The 18,734-nt window shown below is 40.5% G+C and overlaps 1 protein-coding gene across 1 annotated transcript in view; it reads left to right on the forward strand.

The window, feature by feature from the left end:
- DNAH5 (dynein axonemal heavy chain 5) overlaps nucleotides 1-18,734 on the forward strand; it is a 288,911-nt gene that overhangs the window by 100,868 nt on the left and 169,309 nt on the right. The window contains exons 13-19 of the mRNA XM_060007206.1: nucleotides 1,741-1,848; nucleotides 5,883-5,968; nucleotides 6,838-7,159; nucleotides 8,438-8,644; nucleotides 12,412-12,583; nucleotides 15,059-15,204; nucleotides 18,488-18,653. Coding sequence (XP_059863189.1) covers nucleotides 1,741-1,848; nucleotides 5,883-5,968; nucleotides 6,838-7,159; nucleotides 8,438-8,644; nucleotides 12,412-12,583; nucleotides 15,059-15,204; nucleotides 18,488-18,653 — 1,207 coding nt within the window. The remainder of the gene's footprint in view (nucleotides 1-1,740; nucleotides 1,849-5,882; nucleotides 5,969-6,837; nucleotides 7,160-8,437; nucleotides 8,645-12,411; nucleotides 12,584-15,058; nucleotides 15,205-18,487; nucleotides 18,654-18,734) is intronic.

The raw sequence follows: 18,734 nt of genomic DNA on the forward strand, positions 1-18,734 counted from the left end.
TAAGTTTTCCTTGAGCTCTGTTTCACCTCAGTCACTCTATGTTACTTATTTTTTCACTGTCTGCAATTATCCTGTTCATTTATTTGTGACTTATATAGATTCCCACCCTCTCTCCCCGACCGAGGATGTAAATTCCCCAGGGCAGGGATGTTTCTTTGTTCTGTTCATTTCTGTATCTTCCAAGTTTGCTGGCATATAATAGGTGTGCAATAAATATCTGTCAAGTAAATGATTTAGTAGATTGAGTTTGATTAGTTGGTTTAAAGGTCATGATTAATCAGCTTATTTACTTAATACTCTTAAGTGACCATTAAATCCAATCACAAAGCAGAATTTTCTAAGGGCCGCAAATCTTTTAAAATATAACTTTAAAATGTAGGAATGTAGCTTTTCCATACTTCTTTTACACATTTCCTGTAACATGATGGGTAGCATTATAACATTATATATACACAATTTCTGAATAGACCTAGTTTTGTAGTTATACGGCATGAAAGAGTAGGTTGTTTTAACTTGTAAACTTGATTCAAGAAGTTATGCAGCTTATACACTCTTGTCTATTGAGACACTTGAGGTGATGTTTAAATGGAAATATCTTTGAAGAAGCGTTTGTGGAAGCTGGCCCAACATTCTTCATAAAGATTATAGGCCTGTGTCAACAGTGCGGGCACCGAGTTTGAGAACGGCTTAGTACCTGGTTAAGAATGATCACAGAGCATTAGAGCTCATTATTCAGAGCAAACAGAACTTTGGATAATAGTATTTTCAAGAAGATGAGTTTCCTAATTTGCACTGTTATAGTCACAGACTGCAGCTTTGGAGGAAGCAATTAATTCTAGAGATTCTTTAAATAGTAGATTATGGTTTGATATTTTATTTAGGACATTTGAGGCTTGGAGGATAGTTTTTCATCTGCAGATGTTATAACTGTGTTCTTCCTAAGTTGTTTGTATTCTGTTAAAGTCTTATTTATTTTCTGAGAAGACAAACTTTTCAATGAAAAATATTTTAGTAAATTCTACTTTGGGCTTGCTTGCTTCCTTCCTTCCTCCCTCCCTTCCTTTCTTTCGGCTGCGTCAGGTCTTAGTTGCAGCACGTGGGATCTTCGTTGAGGCATGTGGGATCTTCCCTTGCTCTTCCCTTGAGGTTCACGGGCTTCTCTCTAGTTGTTGTGTGCGGGTTTTCTCTTTCTCTAGTTGTGGCGTGCAGGCTCCAGGGTGCATGGGCTCTGTAGTTTCGGCATGCAAGCTCTCTAGCTAGGGCACGTGAGCTCAGTAGTTGTGGCATGAGGGCTTAGTTGCGTCGCGGCCTGTGGGATCTTGGCTCCCCACCAGGGATTGAACGTGCGTCCCCTGCATTGCAAGGTGGATTCTTTACCACTGGGCCACTAGGGAAGTTCCTTGGGCTTCTTTTTCTTTTTCATTACTTCCGATGTAGTTTGTAAGAAATTTTTAGACAGAACATCTTTCCTACTTTTCAGGTGAGGTTTTTATTTGATATTTTTCTTCAGAAATACATAAAGTCTCATGAAAATGCTTTCAAAATTATATATTTGAATGCATTCGGCAATATTATACTACCTGTAATATACATGAAGCAGTGAGAATAATTAAAGAAATAAGGCTCCTCTTAAGTTGAGTTTTGGGGAATGATTGCACAGGTTCTATATTTAAAGGTCATATTTACCTAAGTAATGCAAGAATATTGAAATATTGTCTTATTTCTTTCATAACATTTCAGGGTATTGTTGCCACCATAAAGGGAAAGGAATATAATTTCTTAGACCAGCGGAAAATGGATTTTGAGCAGGATTATGAAGAGTTTTGCAAGCAGACTAATGACCTTCACGTAGGTTGGATAATGAAACTCCTGTTGACAGTCTGGTGTTTATTTTTTCCATTCTGTGTAATGCTGGTTATCATTACCCATTCAGAAGGGAGAGGCATCTTCATCATGGAGGTGACCGATAGCAAGCTTGGCCTGCATTTTGTGATTTCAGATTAATGACTGAAGGCTTTTTTTCATGGATTAAAGGGTCATAAGTATAGCTTTGGGTAATGATCTGTGATCACAGACTTCTGCATGTGTTCCGTCTTAGATCTTAGAAAATTAACTTTTATCTTCTGTTGAAACAGCATTATTAGAATATAGAAATTTGTTTCCATTTGTTTGTTACTTTAGCAATGATTGTGACCAGAGGTAGCTTGAGCAAATAAATGATCAGCAGTGCCTGGCAGATCTCAAAGGCAGGGTTACAGCTGGCCTTGAAACAGTGGTACCGGGACCGGCTCAGCACCTGGACCCCTCTTGGTCTCGAAGCCCCATTCTCTCTTCCTTCTCTTGTCCCTCCTCCCACCCCCGAACCAGCCCACAGGAGCAGCGTATGGCCGTCAGCGGCTTCTGAGAACATATCATGGAACCAGCCTCATCTCCAAGTTCCTAAGGAAAAGGTTGGGTTAGCCAATTCTAATGTGGTGCCTTGTCCTGGACCTGTTAACTGAGGGGTCATATGGTAAAAGCAGAGGGGATGAGATCCACTTGCGTGGTTGGGAGCGTTTATTATCAGCTGAGGAGAACCAGGGAGGGTAAGATTGGGAGACAACCTAACAGGTGTCCACTATAATCAACATGCAGACTTCTTTCCATCCCAGTGAGATCTAAAGTGTGCACCTTTCTGATTATTAAAGGAAAAGGATCATTCTGTTTCTTCTTTTCCAGAATTTTCAGTTTGAAATAAATTTATACACTTCAAGGGAAAAAGAGCTCCAAAGCATTTCTGGAGGGATGAGTTCAGTGTAGGACTCATAATAAAACTAGCTAATTCTATGTGTCAGGTCTGTTCTCAGCACTTTATAGATGTTAATTCATTTAATACTCACAATAATCTGATAAAGTGGGTGCTCTTATTACCCTCTTTTTGGAGAGGAGGAGACCGATTCACAATGAGGTTAAGTGATTTGCCCAAGGTCACAGAGATGACAAGTGGCAGGCTGTCTGGCTCTAGGATTCAAGTTTTAAACCATTATGCTGTAAGACACGTTTCAGGTGATGGGAAGATAGAGTGCCGGTAATAATTTAAGCACTGATCTCTTTTGGGGGCCGATTCAGACGTAAGGAGTGTGGGTCTTGATCTCTTGTTGATGGGCGCTGGCAGATCCTGAGTCTGTGCTCCACGGTCAGTGTTTATTTGTCAAATCTTCATTTGTGTGTCCTAGCAGTTTCTGATCACATGGTACTTCAGTAGTTTGTATGTGGGATATAGGTAGATGGTGAACACCTTGAGGGCAGGAATTGTGTTCATTCCTATTTATGTCTCCAAGGCCTAGGGGATAGGACCTTATGTTACTGGAGAGCAAAGAATGTTTGCTGAATTAGCGTATGAGTTGCGAAATAATAAGGAGTAGACTGCTAAGTGAAATAAGTCAAGCAGAGAAAGACAAATACTGTGTGATATCACATATATGGAATCCAAAAAAATACAACAAATCAGTGAATATAACAAAAGAGAAGCAGACTCAGAGAAATAGAGAACAAATTAGTGGTTACCGGTGGGGAGAGGGAAGAGGAGAGGGGTAATATAGGGGTAGGGGATTAAGAGGTATAAACTATTCGGTATAAAATAAGCTACAAGGATATATTGTTCAACATGGGGAATATAGCCAATATTTTATAATAACTATAAATGGAGTATAACCTTAAAAAATCACATCCCAGTTCCACATATATCAGGGGCATCAGATCTGAAAAAAAGCACAGGTTTTACTTTAAATGGAACATAAATGAAATGACCCAATAAAATGTTTAAGAAAAAAATGGAAAAGAAAGATAATTACTGATAAGGTAACAAAAAATAAGAACTAGATTTATTGCAATTAAACATGCATTTACTGTACATTATTTATGTATAGACTTCTATGCTGTAGCTTATGGATACAGAAATAAATCAAGTTGATTTGCCCTCAGAAATCACATCAGACACGTGATATGATTGAAATATAAGTACGTATATGTTATAGAACAGAGTAATGAATATATTATTAAAGAAGGGCAAAGAGTGGCTAAAATGGCTAATTATAAAAGTATAATATTCTGATATTGTACTGGGAAGTAAGGATCCAAAGATAAGTTGACATATTCCAAAGAAGTTCTAAAGAAACTTATACGGAGAACAGACCTGCAAAACATTACATAGACTCTGAGAACTGCTACAACCCATAAGGTAGGGTGTGAACCTAGGAGAAAAACAGTTCCATATTGTTGCTTGACTGGGATTAGGAAAGGCTCCAGAGAGGAGGCCATGCTTGGTGTGAGAACATGATTGATGTTTTCCAAGTAAATGGAGCGGAAATGAGAGTAATGGGAAGACCGTTTCAAGACTGTACCACTTTTTATCATACTGAGAATATAATTTTATAAATGTTTTAAAGTCTGTTTTTTAAGCACTAGTTATAGATACTAATTCCTAGTCTTCTTGAATTTTTTTTTTTCATTCAACACTTTTTTTTTTTTTTTTTTTTTTTGCGGTACGCGGGCCTCTCACTGTTGTGGCCTCTCCCGTTGCGGAGCACAGGCTCCGGATGCGCAGGCTCAGCGGCCATGGCTCACAGGCCCAGCCGCTCCGCGGCATGTGGCATCTTCCCGGACCGGGGCACGAACCTGTGTCCCCTGCATCGGCAGGTGCACTCTCAACCGCTGCGCCACCAGGGAAGCCCTCATTCAACACTTTTATTCATCTTGTCTTCCATCTCAAAAATTGTCCACTTCGCTCCTCGGTTTGCTGACCAGTTTTCCTCTGACTTCCTTTTCCCTTTCTCCATCCACTTTCTCTTAACTAACATTTTTATACTCTCTCCTTTAAATAATTCACGCACTGTCATGAATTCAGCCTTTGTTTCTGTAAAACTGGGGGGCATATACTGACCTTCCCATGACTCTGGGTGTAGTGAGCGGGGGTGATGAGTCTTGGAGACGGAATGGAGAAAACCAGTAACTGTGGCATCTCCAAGATGTGAGACTGGAGGGTGTGTGTGTGTGGGAGCATGAGATATACTGTCCATGAGTGATTTGGATCAGGGTTGTGTCCAGGGATCTGCTGTCAAGGGCATCAGAGCCTGGGATCCTGTCCAGATTTCGGGCTCATGCTTATACTAATATCAAAGAGATGCAGCACGTTAGAACCAGGCGGGCCATTGGAAGTCTAGAAGGATATTGTCTCCAGTGGGCAAAGTAAGGCACTGTTTAGTAAAGGACCAGCGTTTGAGGTGGCAAGCCGCCTTAAGAAAAACTGAGTAGGGCCTGAGAGCCCAGAGCTAAGAGGACTAGAAGATTCCACACCAGACTCCAAAAGACTGAAAGAATGGACCTAAGGCTCAGAGAGAAAAGACTAAATTGAGGTCTTAGGTGTTCATGAAAAGCTCAGTGTAGGCCTTTGTGAAGCCATAAGTTGGAAAAGCAAGGAAAACCAGGTCCAAGCGTTAGGGCTCAGTAAAGATTTACTGTGTCTCAAGTTCTGTATAGTTTATACTCGGATATTTTTATGTCGTGAAAAAATTTGAGTGTTTATTTAGATAGGCTAACTGTACAGTTCTTCAGTGCAAGAAGATTTCTTGATCCTAAGATGTGATGTTTGTGGAAGAAATATCTGGTCCAGTATCCCTGGGGCCTGCCATGGCACCAAACCCTATGACTGCTCTGGCCTTCACGTCCCTCTTTGTTCTGGACATTTATCTTTCTTTAAGCTTAGATGAGTATTATCTTCTCTGTTATACTTTGTCCTATATTGTATGTGTTTGCAGAGGTGGGGAGCTCTTTTATCTTGTTGCTAAGTAGAATTTTTTGCAATGCTAATTCACTGTTCATAATCAGACTTTATTCTGTTTTAGAATGAGTTGCAGAAGTTCATGGATGTTACGTTTGAAAAGATTAAAAACACAAATCAAGCTCTAAGTATGTTAAAGAAATTTGAAAGGTAAAAATTTGAAAGACTCTTCTAAATTCTATTTTCTAAATTGGGGTAATATGAACATGGTTTAGCTTACGTTATTATTATTTCATATTCTAGTGGGAAGGAAATCCTCTCTTGACAATCTGAATAACAAGGCCACAGTTTTAAAGTTCTTCAGAGGATTAAGAGTTTGTTTTATTTCCTCTCAGCTTTGAAGTACCTTGTGACTGCCTATCATAATATCACTTAATGTTTAAGTAATTTTTTTTTTTTTTTTTTTTTTTTTTGCGGTACGCGGGCCTCTCACTGTTGTGGCCTCTCCCATTGCGGAGCACAGGCTCCGGACGCGCAGGCTCAGTGGCCATGGCTCACAGCCCCAGCCGCTCCGCGGCATGTGGGATCTTCCCAGACCTGGGCACGAACCTGTGTCCCCTGAATCGGCAGGCAGACTCTCAACCACCGCGCCACCAGGGAAGCCCAGTGTTTAAGTAATTTGAAGAAACTCTTACCAAAAGTTTTGACTAGGTTTTAAGGATTGATACTATTTAAAAAAAAAAAAAAACAAACCAAAAACCAAAAAACACTCTAGGGAATTCCCTGGTGGTCCAGTGGTTAGGACTTTGTACTCTCATTGCCGAGGTCCCGGGTTCACTTCCTGGTTGGGGAACTAAGATCCCATAAGACAAAAAAAAAAAAAAGAAACAAACCGAAAAGCTATAACCTCTCCATTGTGACATGATTGACAGACTGATTCCATTTTGATTTTTTAATATGCTAACACAAATATTTCATTCTCTTCCATCAGCATATGTTTTTACAGTAAGTCTTAATAAATAAGATTTCTCAATATCATCCCATTAATTCAAGCCTTTCACTTTAAAAAAAAAAATCAGATTGGATATACCTAATCTTGGAATTGATGACAAATACCGGCGTATCCTTGAAAACTATGGGGCTGACATTGATATGATCTCGAAGCTGTATACAAAGCAGAAAGACGATCCTCCTTTGGCTCGAGACCAGCCTCCCATTGCTGGGAAGATTCTGTGGGCCCGACAGCTCTTCCACCGGATTCAGCAACCAATGCAGCTTTTCCGGCAGCACCCGTCTGTGCTCCAGACGGCGGAAGCCAAGCCTGTGATTCGCAGTTACAACAGGGTGGCCAAAGTCCTCCTGGCGTTTGAGGTTCTCTACCACAGGGCATGGCTTCAGCAAGTGAGTCTCTGCATGTATGCTCTTCAAAGACGACTCCATAAGAGTTTATAAACTGCTCGCATTGGGCAGTTTTATTCCCATAGAAAGTTGAGTTTGTGGGTATTTTGTAAGACAGGGTTGGTTGACTCTCAGTAATCAGTCAAAGAGTGTAATATGTCCCTGAAGAAAAACAATAATTAATTTTGGAAAAAAGATCGTAAGCCAGGTAACAGAAACTCATTTTTTAAAAAATAAATTAGTTATTTATTTATTGGCTGTGTTGGGTCTTCGTTGCTGCGTGCGGGCTTTCTATGGTTGCGGTGAGCGGGGGCCTACTCTTCGACTTGGTGCGCAGGCTTCTCATTGCGGTGGCTTCTCTTGTTGCGGAGCACAGGCTCTAGGCACGTGGGCTTCAGTAGTTGTGGCTCGTGGGCTCTAGAGCGCAGGCTTAGTAGTTGTGGCACACGGGCTTAATTGCTCCGCGGCATGTGGGATCTTCCCAGACCTCGGCTCGAACCCGTGTCCCCTGCATTGGCAGGTGGATTCTTAAGCACTGCGCCACCAGGGAAGCCCCAGAAACTCATTTTTATTTAATTTATAAACTCCTAAGGAAGAAGATCCTGTTTATGGGATCCTGTACCTGGTTGATTAGGATTTCTCTTTCTTTTTTTCTCTCCATTGTGTCTGTGAACACTAGTATGCCTGTTAAACAAAGTTTTAAATTTTATTTGGCCATACTAGGTTAATCAAATTATATTTCATACCCTACCAACACTTGTATTTCTTTGTAGATTGACAGGAAGTATTTTGGAGGATAAAATTCAGCCTAACAAGGCCTCTAAAATGGTATCTCATTTTCCTAGTTCAAATTTTGGTGTCTGAATCAACAACAGAGATGTCTCTGTAGTGTTTTACCTTGCTTTTCTAGATAACTGAAGACTGAGCTTGGTAGGTTTCTTGAAACATTTATTAGGAAAAATAACTGAGTAGGAACGAAGGTATCAGGGAGTGAAGTGGCTTTTGAGAAGTCACCTTTATTGCAGTATCCACTTATCAGGTGTGAGAGATTCATGACCCAAGCATTTTGTTGAATTGACTGTATATCACCACTAAGAACTTGAAAACTCTTTCCTGAGAGTGAAGTTAGGAGAAGAGTGAGAGACCCCATTGTCTTTAGTTTGAGAAGCTCAAATCCATGGAAGAAGACGTAATGACCTTCATTCCCAGAAATGGCCAAGCTAGATACCCTGTGTCTGCATTGAACCCGCTACTAGTAACAATGTTGATCTCTTCTCACAGACTGAAGAAATTCATGTAGGACTTGAGGCTTCTTTATTGGTGAAGGCTCCCGGCACAGGGGAATTGTTTGTAAACTTTGATCCTCAGATATTAACCTTATTTAGAGAAACAGAGTGCATGTCACAGATGGGTCTGGAAGTTTCACCATTTGCAGCTTCCCTTTTCCGGAAACGAGACATATACAAAAAGAACTTCAGTAACATGAAGGTATAGTACTTTTTTTTTTTTCCCTTCTTGGCTAGCCCCAGTGTGCATTAAAAAAAAATCTGGTGGTGTGTTACTGTTGAGAAGCAGAAAGTGTCCAGGACAACTGTAGTGGAGTGACTGAGGCTAGAACGTAGAGTTGGCAAGGGCCAGGTCATCATAGAGCTTGTAAACCAAGGTTACACGTTTGAGTGCACCAAGGTTACACGTTTGAGTGCACCGGGAAGCCATTAGAGGAATCTGAGCAGGAGAAAAAGGCATGATGTCTTTTACAATAAAAATCATTCTTTCTGCTGGGTGAGGAATAGACTCTAAGGGGACAAAAAGGGTCAGTGTGAGGCTAGTTTGAGAGCTGTTGCACCGGTTCAGGATGGAGATGATGGCAGCTTGAACTAGGGTGCAGCAGAGTAGTAGATCAGTGAATTAGAGAATGATGTCAACAGGCAGGTTATGAGAGAACTCAAGGATGATCCCTTTGTTTTTGGTGTGAGCAACTCAATGGAATTATTCAGTCGTTACGTTGGTTGTATCCTGCACACATGTTCAGTAACATGCAGTGGCCCCAAATGGAAGTTCCACTCGTGGAGATGGCAAAGACTGGAACTAGCTTGTTTTGGGGGGCAGAAAGGAATTAATAGCTCCCATCTTAAGTATAAGATGATTTTTAGAGATCCAAGTAGAGGTGTTATCCATGCAGATAGATATGTAAGTCTGGAGTTGAGTGGAGAAGTCAAAGTTGAAGGTGTGTTTTTGAGAGTTATTAGAATACAGTTGCTATTTAAAGTCATTGTCCTGTATGAGATTTCCAAGGAGGAGAATATAAAGAAGCGTAGAGGGCCTACATTGAACCCTGAGTTGTTCCAATATTAACAGGTCTGATAGAAGAGGACAAATATGCTAGTAAAATTAAGGATTGCCCTTTGAGGCAGGTGGAAACCAAGTGTCAAGGAAGCCAAGGGTAAGAAAAACCTCATGATGGAGTGAATGGTCACCAGTGACAAATGCTGCCCAGAGGATGCTCAAGATGAGGTCAGAGGTGCTGCCACGATATTTGACAACATGGAAACCATTGTTAGAACTTTATAGTGGCCAATATCATAGGACAAGCCCTATAAGGCCACACATTTGCATAATACTTTACATTTCAAACCGTTTTCATATTCATTATTCCATTTGATATTTTCTACAGCCATGTTAGGTAATTGGAATAGAGTACTATTATATTATTTTAGAGATGACAAAACCGTGGCTTAGAGAAGTTAAATGACGTAGCCAAGGTCTCATAGCTAGTAAGTTGCAGAGGTAGGACAAGAACCCAAACTTGTAGTCTACTGTTTTCCCACTCTTTCGTGTTATATTAAAAAGTTAATATTGGCAATGGACAGACATTCCTCAAATGTAAGCTCATCAGATACTAGTCAGAATGTTGGAATTCCCTTTTAGATTTTTCTTGGATGTTAGAAAAATAGCTAAGTCAATCTACATATTTGTAAAGAAACAGTTAGTTTTACTATATATAAAATAGGTAAACAACAGGGACCCACTCTAGAGCACAGGGAACTATACTCAGTATCTTGTAATAACCTATAATGGAAAAGAATCTGAAAAAGAATATGTATATATATATGTGTGTGTGTATAACTGAATCACTTTGCTGTACATCTGAAACTAATACAACATTGTAAATTAAATATACTTCAATAAAAAATAAATAAAAAAGGAAAAAGAAAGTAGTTATTTTTATTAAGAAACACTGTTTATCAGAATATAAAATTACTAATGATAATTTTGTCCACAGAATTGCTGTTTCAGTTATCCGTTGCATGTAACAAACAATCCCAAAATACAGTGGCTTAAAGCAACCATTTCATTATACCTCATGATTCTGTGAATAAAGAATTTAAGCAAGGCTTGGCTAGGTGATCCTTCTGTTCCCTGTGGCATTGGCTAAGATCACTTAGTTCAGTTGGCAGATGTTTGATCTGGAAGGTCCAAGAAGGACTCATTCTCTGGTTCTTTGGTGGGAATGGCTGGAAGTTTCACTTAGCTGGGGCTAAGGACTGGAGAATCTATGAGAGCATTCCAGGATGGAGGGAGGCCTCAGGGTAGTAGAATTTCTTATAATGCAATTCAGAATTCCAACGGTGAGTGTTACAGTAGGCAGGGAGGAAGCCACATGGCCTTTTGGACAGCCTCAGATGTCTCATAGCATCATTTCTGTTGTCTTCTGTTGGGCTTCATAAGCCCACCCAGATTCAAGGAGAGGGGACATAAACCCCACCCCATTAAGGGAGGACGGTCAAAGAATGTTTTAAAACCACCACAGCTGTAAATGACAATTCTAACAAGTGAATTATCATCTGGGTGACATTTATTGTATCTTGAGGTTGAAAGCATTAAAGGTTCCCACTCACTGCAAGTACCTGGTAAGAGCAGATCTATTGACATGTTTTGGAGACTATCTCAGGTATTGCTGAGTTATTGTGCTGAATATTGAACAGTTTTCAGGCTTCTACAGACATGCTGGAGTAGCTGAGAGTTTGTTTTCTTCATCTATTCCTTGGAAGGCAGTTCAAACTAGAAAGAGATGAGCCAACATAGACTAATAGTTACGAATACAGATTCTGAAGTCAATCTGGATTCAAAGCATTATCTTTGGGCAAATTACCCTTCTAAGCCTCAGTTTTTCATTTATAAAATGGGTGAATAATACCTCCTAGATTAAAGGATTAAGGTAGGAAGTAAAAGGCCTGCTGGAGGCTGATTTAAGAATTGCTTCCCAAATAGGATAAATGATGAACATTGAAAAAAAGGTAAGCAGTGGATAAACGGTTCAGGAAATGTATAAGTAGCTGCTAATATAACCATCAACTTTAGGTGTTTCATGGAAATTGAAAGGATATTACAGAAATTGTGGAAAAGTATTAAATGAAGAAAGGATTATGTAGTCCAATGGGAAATGTTGAGTTTAACACAATTCACAAAGACTGTTGGGCTTCTTACTTCCTTCTTGCAATTTTCTCAGAATCATTACTATTAATTGTGACTGTCAAAGAAGGGAGATATTGTGTACAGTGTTTTCCAAACTTATCCACCCAGGGACCATTTTTCTTATAGAATCTCTTGTGGCTTGCATTTCAGCGTAAACACCTTGGGAAACAGTGATCTAATGACAAAGTAATACTCACACGCACATTACAAAGATGAGCTTAAAAACAATTGTATTTAAGAAGTGCATTAAAGTTGCTTTCTTATAATTAATTATTAATATTAACATTGCTATAAAAGGTAGGCTGGAAGTACTATCAATCTTATTTAAATATGGTAACATGTGAACAAAATACTGACACAATTTAACATTATACAGCAGGTAAATTTCAGTGGAGGACCATGAGTTTCTGATCACAAATGCTCGTTCTAATAACAGCTAGTTAATTAATCAGAGAAATATTGATTGATCATCTTCTATGTGCCAGGCACTGTTTCAGGCACATTGAACAAAGCAGACAACATTCTTGTCCTTTAACTTGCTCTTAAGTTCTTTTTCTCTCCTTCTCAGTCGTATTTTATTAGATTAGGAATTTGTGTCTATGGAGAGATTTCTTGCCTGTTCTATTCTTATTATGTTTTGGCTGCTTTACTTGCCAGGCTGCTATTGGAGCCCTGCAACTGGACCCTAAATAAAAGTAATCATTTTGGATAAAAATGAGCTATTACTAGATATTCAAAGTGAGATATTATTTGATTACTTCACCCCTATTTCCCTGCAGATGATGCTGGCTGAATATCAGAGAGTGAAGTCAAAAATGCCTCCCATTATAGAGCAACTGATGGTCCCTCATTTGGCAAAGGTGGATGAAGCTCTGCAGCCTGGCCTGGCTGCACTGACCTGGACATCACTGAACATTCAGATGTACTTGAAAAATGCTTTTGCAAAGATCAGTAAGTCTGTTTAAATGGTTATTATTTTTCAATTCAAAAGGCTGAGTGTTTAAGGTCTATGGTGTAATTTCTTATAGATGTTGTGATATAAATAATGAAACAAGGAGTGATATTCTTAAGCTGTTCCCTAAGGAATTTTTACCAAGTATATGATGTCATTAATTTCCTGGAAACTATATATATTCAGTATTTAATTTTATCTCCCGAGGCTAACTACATTTTAAAATTATACTTACTGTTGGCCATTAGACTTTAAAGGAACTTGAGTCATTAAGCTTTTTATATTAATAGGTTAGTGTATTCTGAGACCCCGATTTTTTTTTTTTTTTTTTTTTTGCGGTACGCGGGCCTCTCACTGTTGTGGCCTCTCCCGTTGCGGAGCGCAGGCTCAGTGGCCATGGCTCACGGGCCCAGCCGCTCCGCGGCATGTGGGATCTTCCCGGACCAGGGCACGAACCCGTGTCCCCTGCATTGGCAGGCAGACTCTCAACCACTGCGCCACCAGGGAAGCCCCCTGAGACCCCAATTTGAAAGATGTGATTTGGACGCAGCAGACTGCTGAACAGCAGGATACATGGGAAAAGTTTAAGCAAACATTTTTTCCTAATGAGGGATATAATATACTTTAAAATATATGTAACGTGGTGTATTCCATTAAATACAGTTTCCCAGAATGTGTACCAGTATGCTGCAAAGAAGTCTAGGCTCAGATAAGTCTGGGAAATCCAGGTTAAACAAAGTCAGGCAGATTTCTCTTCTGGAGGACTTTTCAGAGCCCTTGATATGCCAGTATTTAGTGGTCTCCAAAAGTCGGCTCCTGTAGGTGGCATTTCCCAGAATTCCTTGGCTGCTTACCAGGAAAGCACGTTAACACCTTGTAGACCCTCTGTGGTGGACAGTGGAACACAGGTTGGAACATGGTGATAGAGGGATTGTTCTAGGAAGACTTAGAAATCACCATTCTCCTCTCCTACACAGTGTCCTCACCTGCTCTCCATGCCCTAATTCTCCCCATGTTTTATACCCCAGAGTACGTCCCACTCCCAAGAAGCCCACTCAGACTATCCTACCACACAGGACCACTTTTTCCTGTGACTTCCGTTTCACATTGGCACTAAAGAATCTGTATTTTGGTTTCTTCTAATGGTTCTATCTTTCTCCCCATACTGACTGCAAAGGGCTTGAAAATCAGGCTCTTTCTTATGCTTTTGTATTACTCTGAGTTGGGTTTGTACTAGACACCCAGACACACATGGATTCATAACTGCAATAGTTTTATATAGTTAATCTCTTAACATTTCTTTTTCTCCATAACCCCTTTCCTACCCTTTGATCCCATCACCTCATTTCTGGGTCCCTCCTTCCTGAGCCTCCCTTCTACATACCCCTCGTGATAACTGCTTTTATTCTCTCTCTCTTTCTCTCGTATTTGTGGCTGCTGAAATAGTACCTAGTCTTTTTATATCCTAATTTTTAAAGAGATTGTCTTATTAGTATGTTTTCACTGTACCTTCCAAGTAACTTAGAGCTCAGAAGGGTCCACCTATTTACTTTACCAGGTTCACTATACTCAAGAATATTTATAGGTACTGGGTTGGGTGGGGTAGAGGAGGAATTTATGGTTGAACCATCTTACCCTCTTTGTTTTGCTTTGTAGATTTGGGGACTAGATTCAAGGATAAATTGTGAAGGGGTCTTTGGATATGCATGAGATATGTTTTAGGCTCATTACAATTTGAAGGTTGAATAATATAAAATGCATGAACCATAGCATTATAAGAATGGAGAAGATCCTCTGAGATGGAGGAGTGCTCAGGGGTCGATGCCGGCACAGGAGGAGGGGGCCATGCAAATATGGGCAGATTCACAGAAAGCCTCCTGGGGGAGATGCGTTTGAGCTGACTTCAAGTTTGAGTCAGAGTAAGGCAGGCTGAGAAAGCTGGGAAACTGGTTTAAGAAAGAACAGTGTGTTGGGACTTCCCTGGTGGCACAGTGGTTGAGAGTCCATCTGCCAATGCAGGGGACATGGGATCAAGCCCTGCTCCAGGAAGATCCCACATGCTGTGGAGCAACTAAGCCCATGAGCCACAACTACCGAGCCTGCGCTCTAGAGCCTGCGAGCCACAACTACTGACCCCACGTGCCGCAACTACTGAAGCTCACGCGCCTAGAGCCCGTGCTCCACAACAAGAGAAGCCACCGCAATGAGAAGCCTGTGTACCACAACAAAGAGTAGCCCCCGCTCACCGCAACTAGAGAAAGCCCACGCGCAGCAACGAAGACCCAACACAGACAAAAATAAATAAATAAGTAAAATTAAAAAAAAAAAAAGAAAGAAAGAACAGTGTGAGAAAACCAAGTATGAAACAGCTCTATGGAGCAACTTTAATCCTGACTTTGCTACTGAAATTTAATCATGTTGGTTTTTTTTTTTTTTTAAACAAAATGCTTAATCTCTTTTATTTTTTTCCAAAGAGGCCCTGGAGTTGCTGATTGACAGGGTCAATGATTTGATTGAGTTCCGCATCGATGCCATCCTGGAAGAAATGAGTAGCACGCCTCTTTGTCAACTCCCCAGGGAGGAGCCACTTACCTGTGAAGAGTTTCTCCAAATGACAAAGGTTATTAGAAGACTGATGTTTTTATTTAAATTTTGTTTTGTGATTCATTTTTCTATAAAGGGCATTTTTGGGAGCATAAATTAAATTTGTTTTCTCTATGCATGACTGGTCTGTGATAGATGTGATTCAAACGAGGAGGCTTCAGACAATAATCTGAAAATGAAGAGGAATGTACCTGAGGGGTCACGTAGACATGAAGAACAAATCATCTCTTTTCAGATCAGTAGGAGGGAAATTGCCATGGAACACATTTCTCATTTCCTATAGTTTGTGAAGAATAGAGCTATTTTGCTGAAGAGCTTCTAATAAGCTAGGGTTAATTAATAAAATAATTGTTTTAAACAGTTTCTGGGTAGAATTTCTTCTTTAAACGTTTTTGTAGAGCAGTGTTTCCCAAACTGGTGTTCTGTGGCACACGGTTCTGGAGCCATTGCTGAGAAAGCTGGAAAAGGCGGGGTCTGTGTTCAACCTGCTTGGGGTAAAGACTGTACGTTCCTTTCCCCATTCAGATTCTCTTCACATTAACGTTTTAGAATAAAGACCTTCAGAAGGGCTCCTGGGAGTGTCTAGTTAACTTTCTTTAATCCATTATTTCTCAAATTTTAATTTGCATTTTGATTACCAAAGTGAATGATTACCAATATAAAAGAATGCTTTCTCTTGAATATGTTTACTTCTTATAATTCGTTTAGTCCTTCAACAATTTTTGTGGAGCTCCTATGCGAACCACTATTTGGGAATAAAACAGTGAACAAAACTGATGCAATCCTTGCCATTGTGATGCCCACTTTCAAGTGGAAGATACAGAAAAACAAGCAAACAAAAAAAGCCAATAAACAAACAACATGCCAGGTGATGATAAGTTCAATGGAGAAAAATTAAGAGGATAGTGGAGGAAAGGAGTACCTGACAGAGAGTTGTGATTTTATGTTGATGGTCAGGGACGACTTATGTGATTACATCTGAACATAGGAAGTGAGGGAGCAAGCCATGTGAATATCTTTGGGGAAAAACATTCCAGGCAGAGGGAACAGCAAGTGAAAAGGCCCCGAGGCAGAAGCTTCTTATGGTAGAAAGATGTTGAGTTGAAGTTCATTGAGTATGTTCATATGCTGGGGGGAAAATCAAGTAGAGAAGGAAAAAGGGAATGGTTGGTAAGCATAGTCTCTGGCGAAGCAGCAGAGTGTGACTTAGAACTCAGATTGTGTGATTATGTATTCTTTTTTAAAAAATTAATTAATTTTTGGCTGCATTGGGTCTTCATTGCTGGGCGTGGGCTTTCTCTAGTTGCGGCCAGTGGGAGCTACTCTTCTTTGCAGTGCGCGGGCTTCTCATTACGGTAGCTTCTCTTGTGGAGCACGGGCTCTAAGTGCGTGGGCTCAGTAGTTGTGGCTTGCAGGCTCTAGAGCTCAGGCTCAGTAATTGTGGTGCACAGGCTTAGTTGCTCCACGGCATGTGGGATCTTCCCGGACCAGGGCTTGAATCCGTGTCCCCTGCGTTGGCAGGCGGATTCTTAACCACTGCACCACCAGGGAAGTCCCTATGTATTCTTAAATAGAAGAATAAACGTTGCATTCACTGACAAAGGAGGAAAAGGGGTTACTGATGGAGGCTGATTTGTCTTCTGGATAAGGGCATGGGGTCAGGGCCATGTTGTGGCCTCCATTTGCTTTGTGCTATAGAAATCAAGGTTATTATCTGAGGACGATGAGGGAGGATGGTGTAAGGATTTGAGGACGCAAGAATTTGAGGACACAGCAGTTATGGGGCCTGGCAGAGAAATATGACTGGAGTCATGTAGAATGATCCTTGGGTAGCATTAGGGGCCTGCCTGAGTTTGGGGACCATGAATTTCCAGGACCAACACCTGCCTTGCCATGACCTCTGTGTGCAAGTGGAGAGGGTAGATGCCCTGGTTCATTTGGGTTGGGCTTCTCCTGGGTAGGGCTGTGGAAACAGGTGATGGAGGAAAGGCTGTTGGCAAAGGAATGATCGATGTGGGAAATCATGTCCTTAGGGGAGGGTGTGTAGAGTCAGAGGATTTAAGATGAAGGCTTGAAAAAATGTTAGCCATCTCTCAGAGAACAGGGAGTTAGTTCATTGTTTATATGGAATGGGGTAAGCAAGCTTCGCAAACAAACGTCCTCCTGTGTTTGTGTGTGATTTGCTGATCAATAATAATAACAAGCACTTCTTGGGTACTTACTTTGTGGCAGGTACTGTTCTTACCATTTTACATACATTGCCTTTTGGAATTCTCACAACAATCTGAGGTAGGTTCTACCATAATCAGCATTTTACAGATGTGGGAATCAAGGCCCAAGATTTTCCAGAATCACACAGAGCTAGGATTTGAATCCAGGTAGTTTGGTGCCAGAGTCTATACTTGTCACTGTACTTGTTGCTGGACGGCACTAACTCTATTCCCTCCCTTACCCAACCTCCGACCTGCATCTTTTTCATAACTGTCTGTAGGCTAAGGATGGTGATTATTAGTTAAGTGAAGTTCTGAGCTGGGAGTTATTTTATACTTTATTTGATGGTAAAGAAGTTTAATAGTTTCAGAACACATCAGAATCTTCCTGTTTTAATGATATCAAAATGCCATATGCCCTACAGCAGTGGAATGGACGTGAATGTCATGGGTAATGAGGAGGTAAATGAACCGTGAAGCTAATGCTTAGAGTGGAGGGTCCATGAGCACATTAGAGAATCTTGAGATGAATCATGGTGGAACTTGGGAAGGAGCTGGAGACTATGGCCTACTCACAGTCTATTGCTTTATGGGCTTGTTTTCCAACCAGGTGGTAAATCACTGACTATCTCTCTGTCTGTCTTGATTAAAGTGCTCCAGTATATTCATTTATGTTTGTTAAATCTCATTTTTGAGAAATGCATAATCCAGTTGGAGGCAGGGGAATATCTGAAATTAATTAGGGGTTGATGATGGACTGTTGGCAAAGGTGAAGAGAGAAGGAAGGCTGGCTAGAGCAGATTTATATGAAATGAAGGAAACTTCATGGGAAGAGAGGCAGTTCATGACTTTTGGAGTTATTTCCTCCATTGCTGGAGAAGTAAGCATAATTTTGGTCCATCTATGATCCAGTTGGTTCTCTTGTCTTTAACACGTTCCTTTACAGGATGCCTGGCCTGGGTTAGTGTGAGAGGCATGGCCAAGCATCGTTGGGGACCAAGATCTCATCTGGAGGCTGAACCTATGTGCCCTCAAGAGCTAGTTAAACAAATATGACACAGTGCTAATTTTTATTTTTATTTTTGATAGGACCTTTGTGTAAATGGTGCTCAGATGCTACACTTTAAAAGCTCATTAGTGGAAGAAGCAGTCAATGAGCTAATAAATATATTGCTGGATGTGGAAGTTTCATCTAAGGAAGACAGAGAGAAAGCATCCAATATGAAGAGTACTGATTCAAAAAATGAAATTTCGGGTAAGACAGGGGGTAATGGAAGGGTCTTGTTTTTCTAGGACATTACTGAAAACTAAAATTTAATTTTCTACATGGGAATGA

This window comes from Delphinus delphis, chromosome 3 (genome assembly GCF_949987515.2).
Source record: "Delphinus delphis chromosome 3, mDelDel1.2, whole genome shotgun sequence".
Lineage (NCBI taxonomy): Eukaryota > Metazoa > Chordata > Mammalia > Artiodactyla > Delphinidae > Delphinus > Delphinus delphis.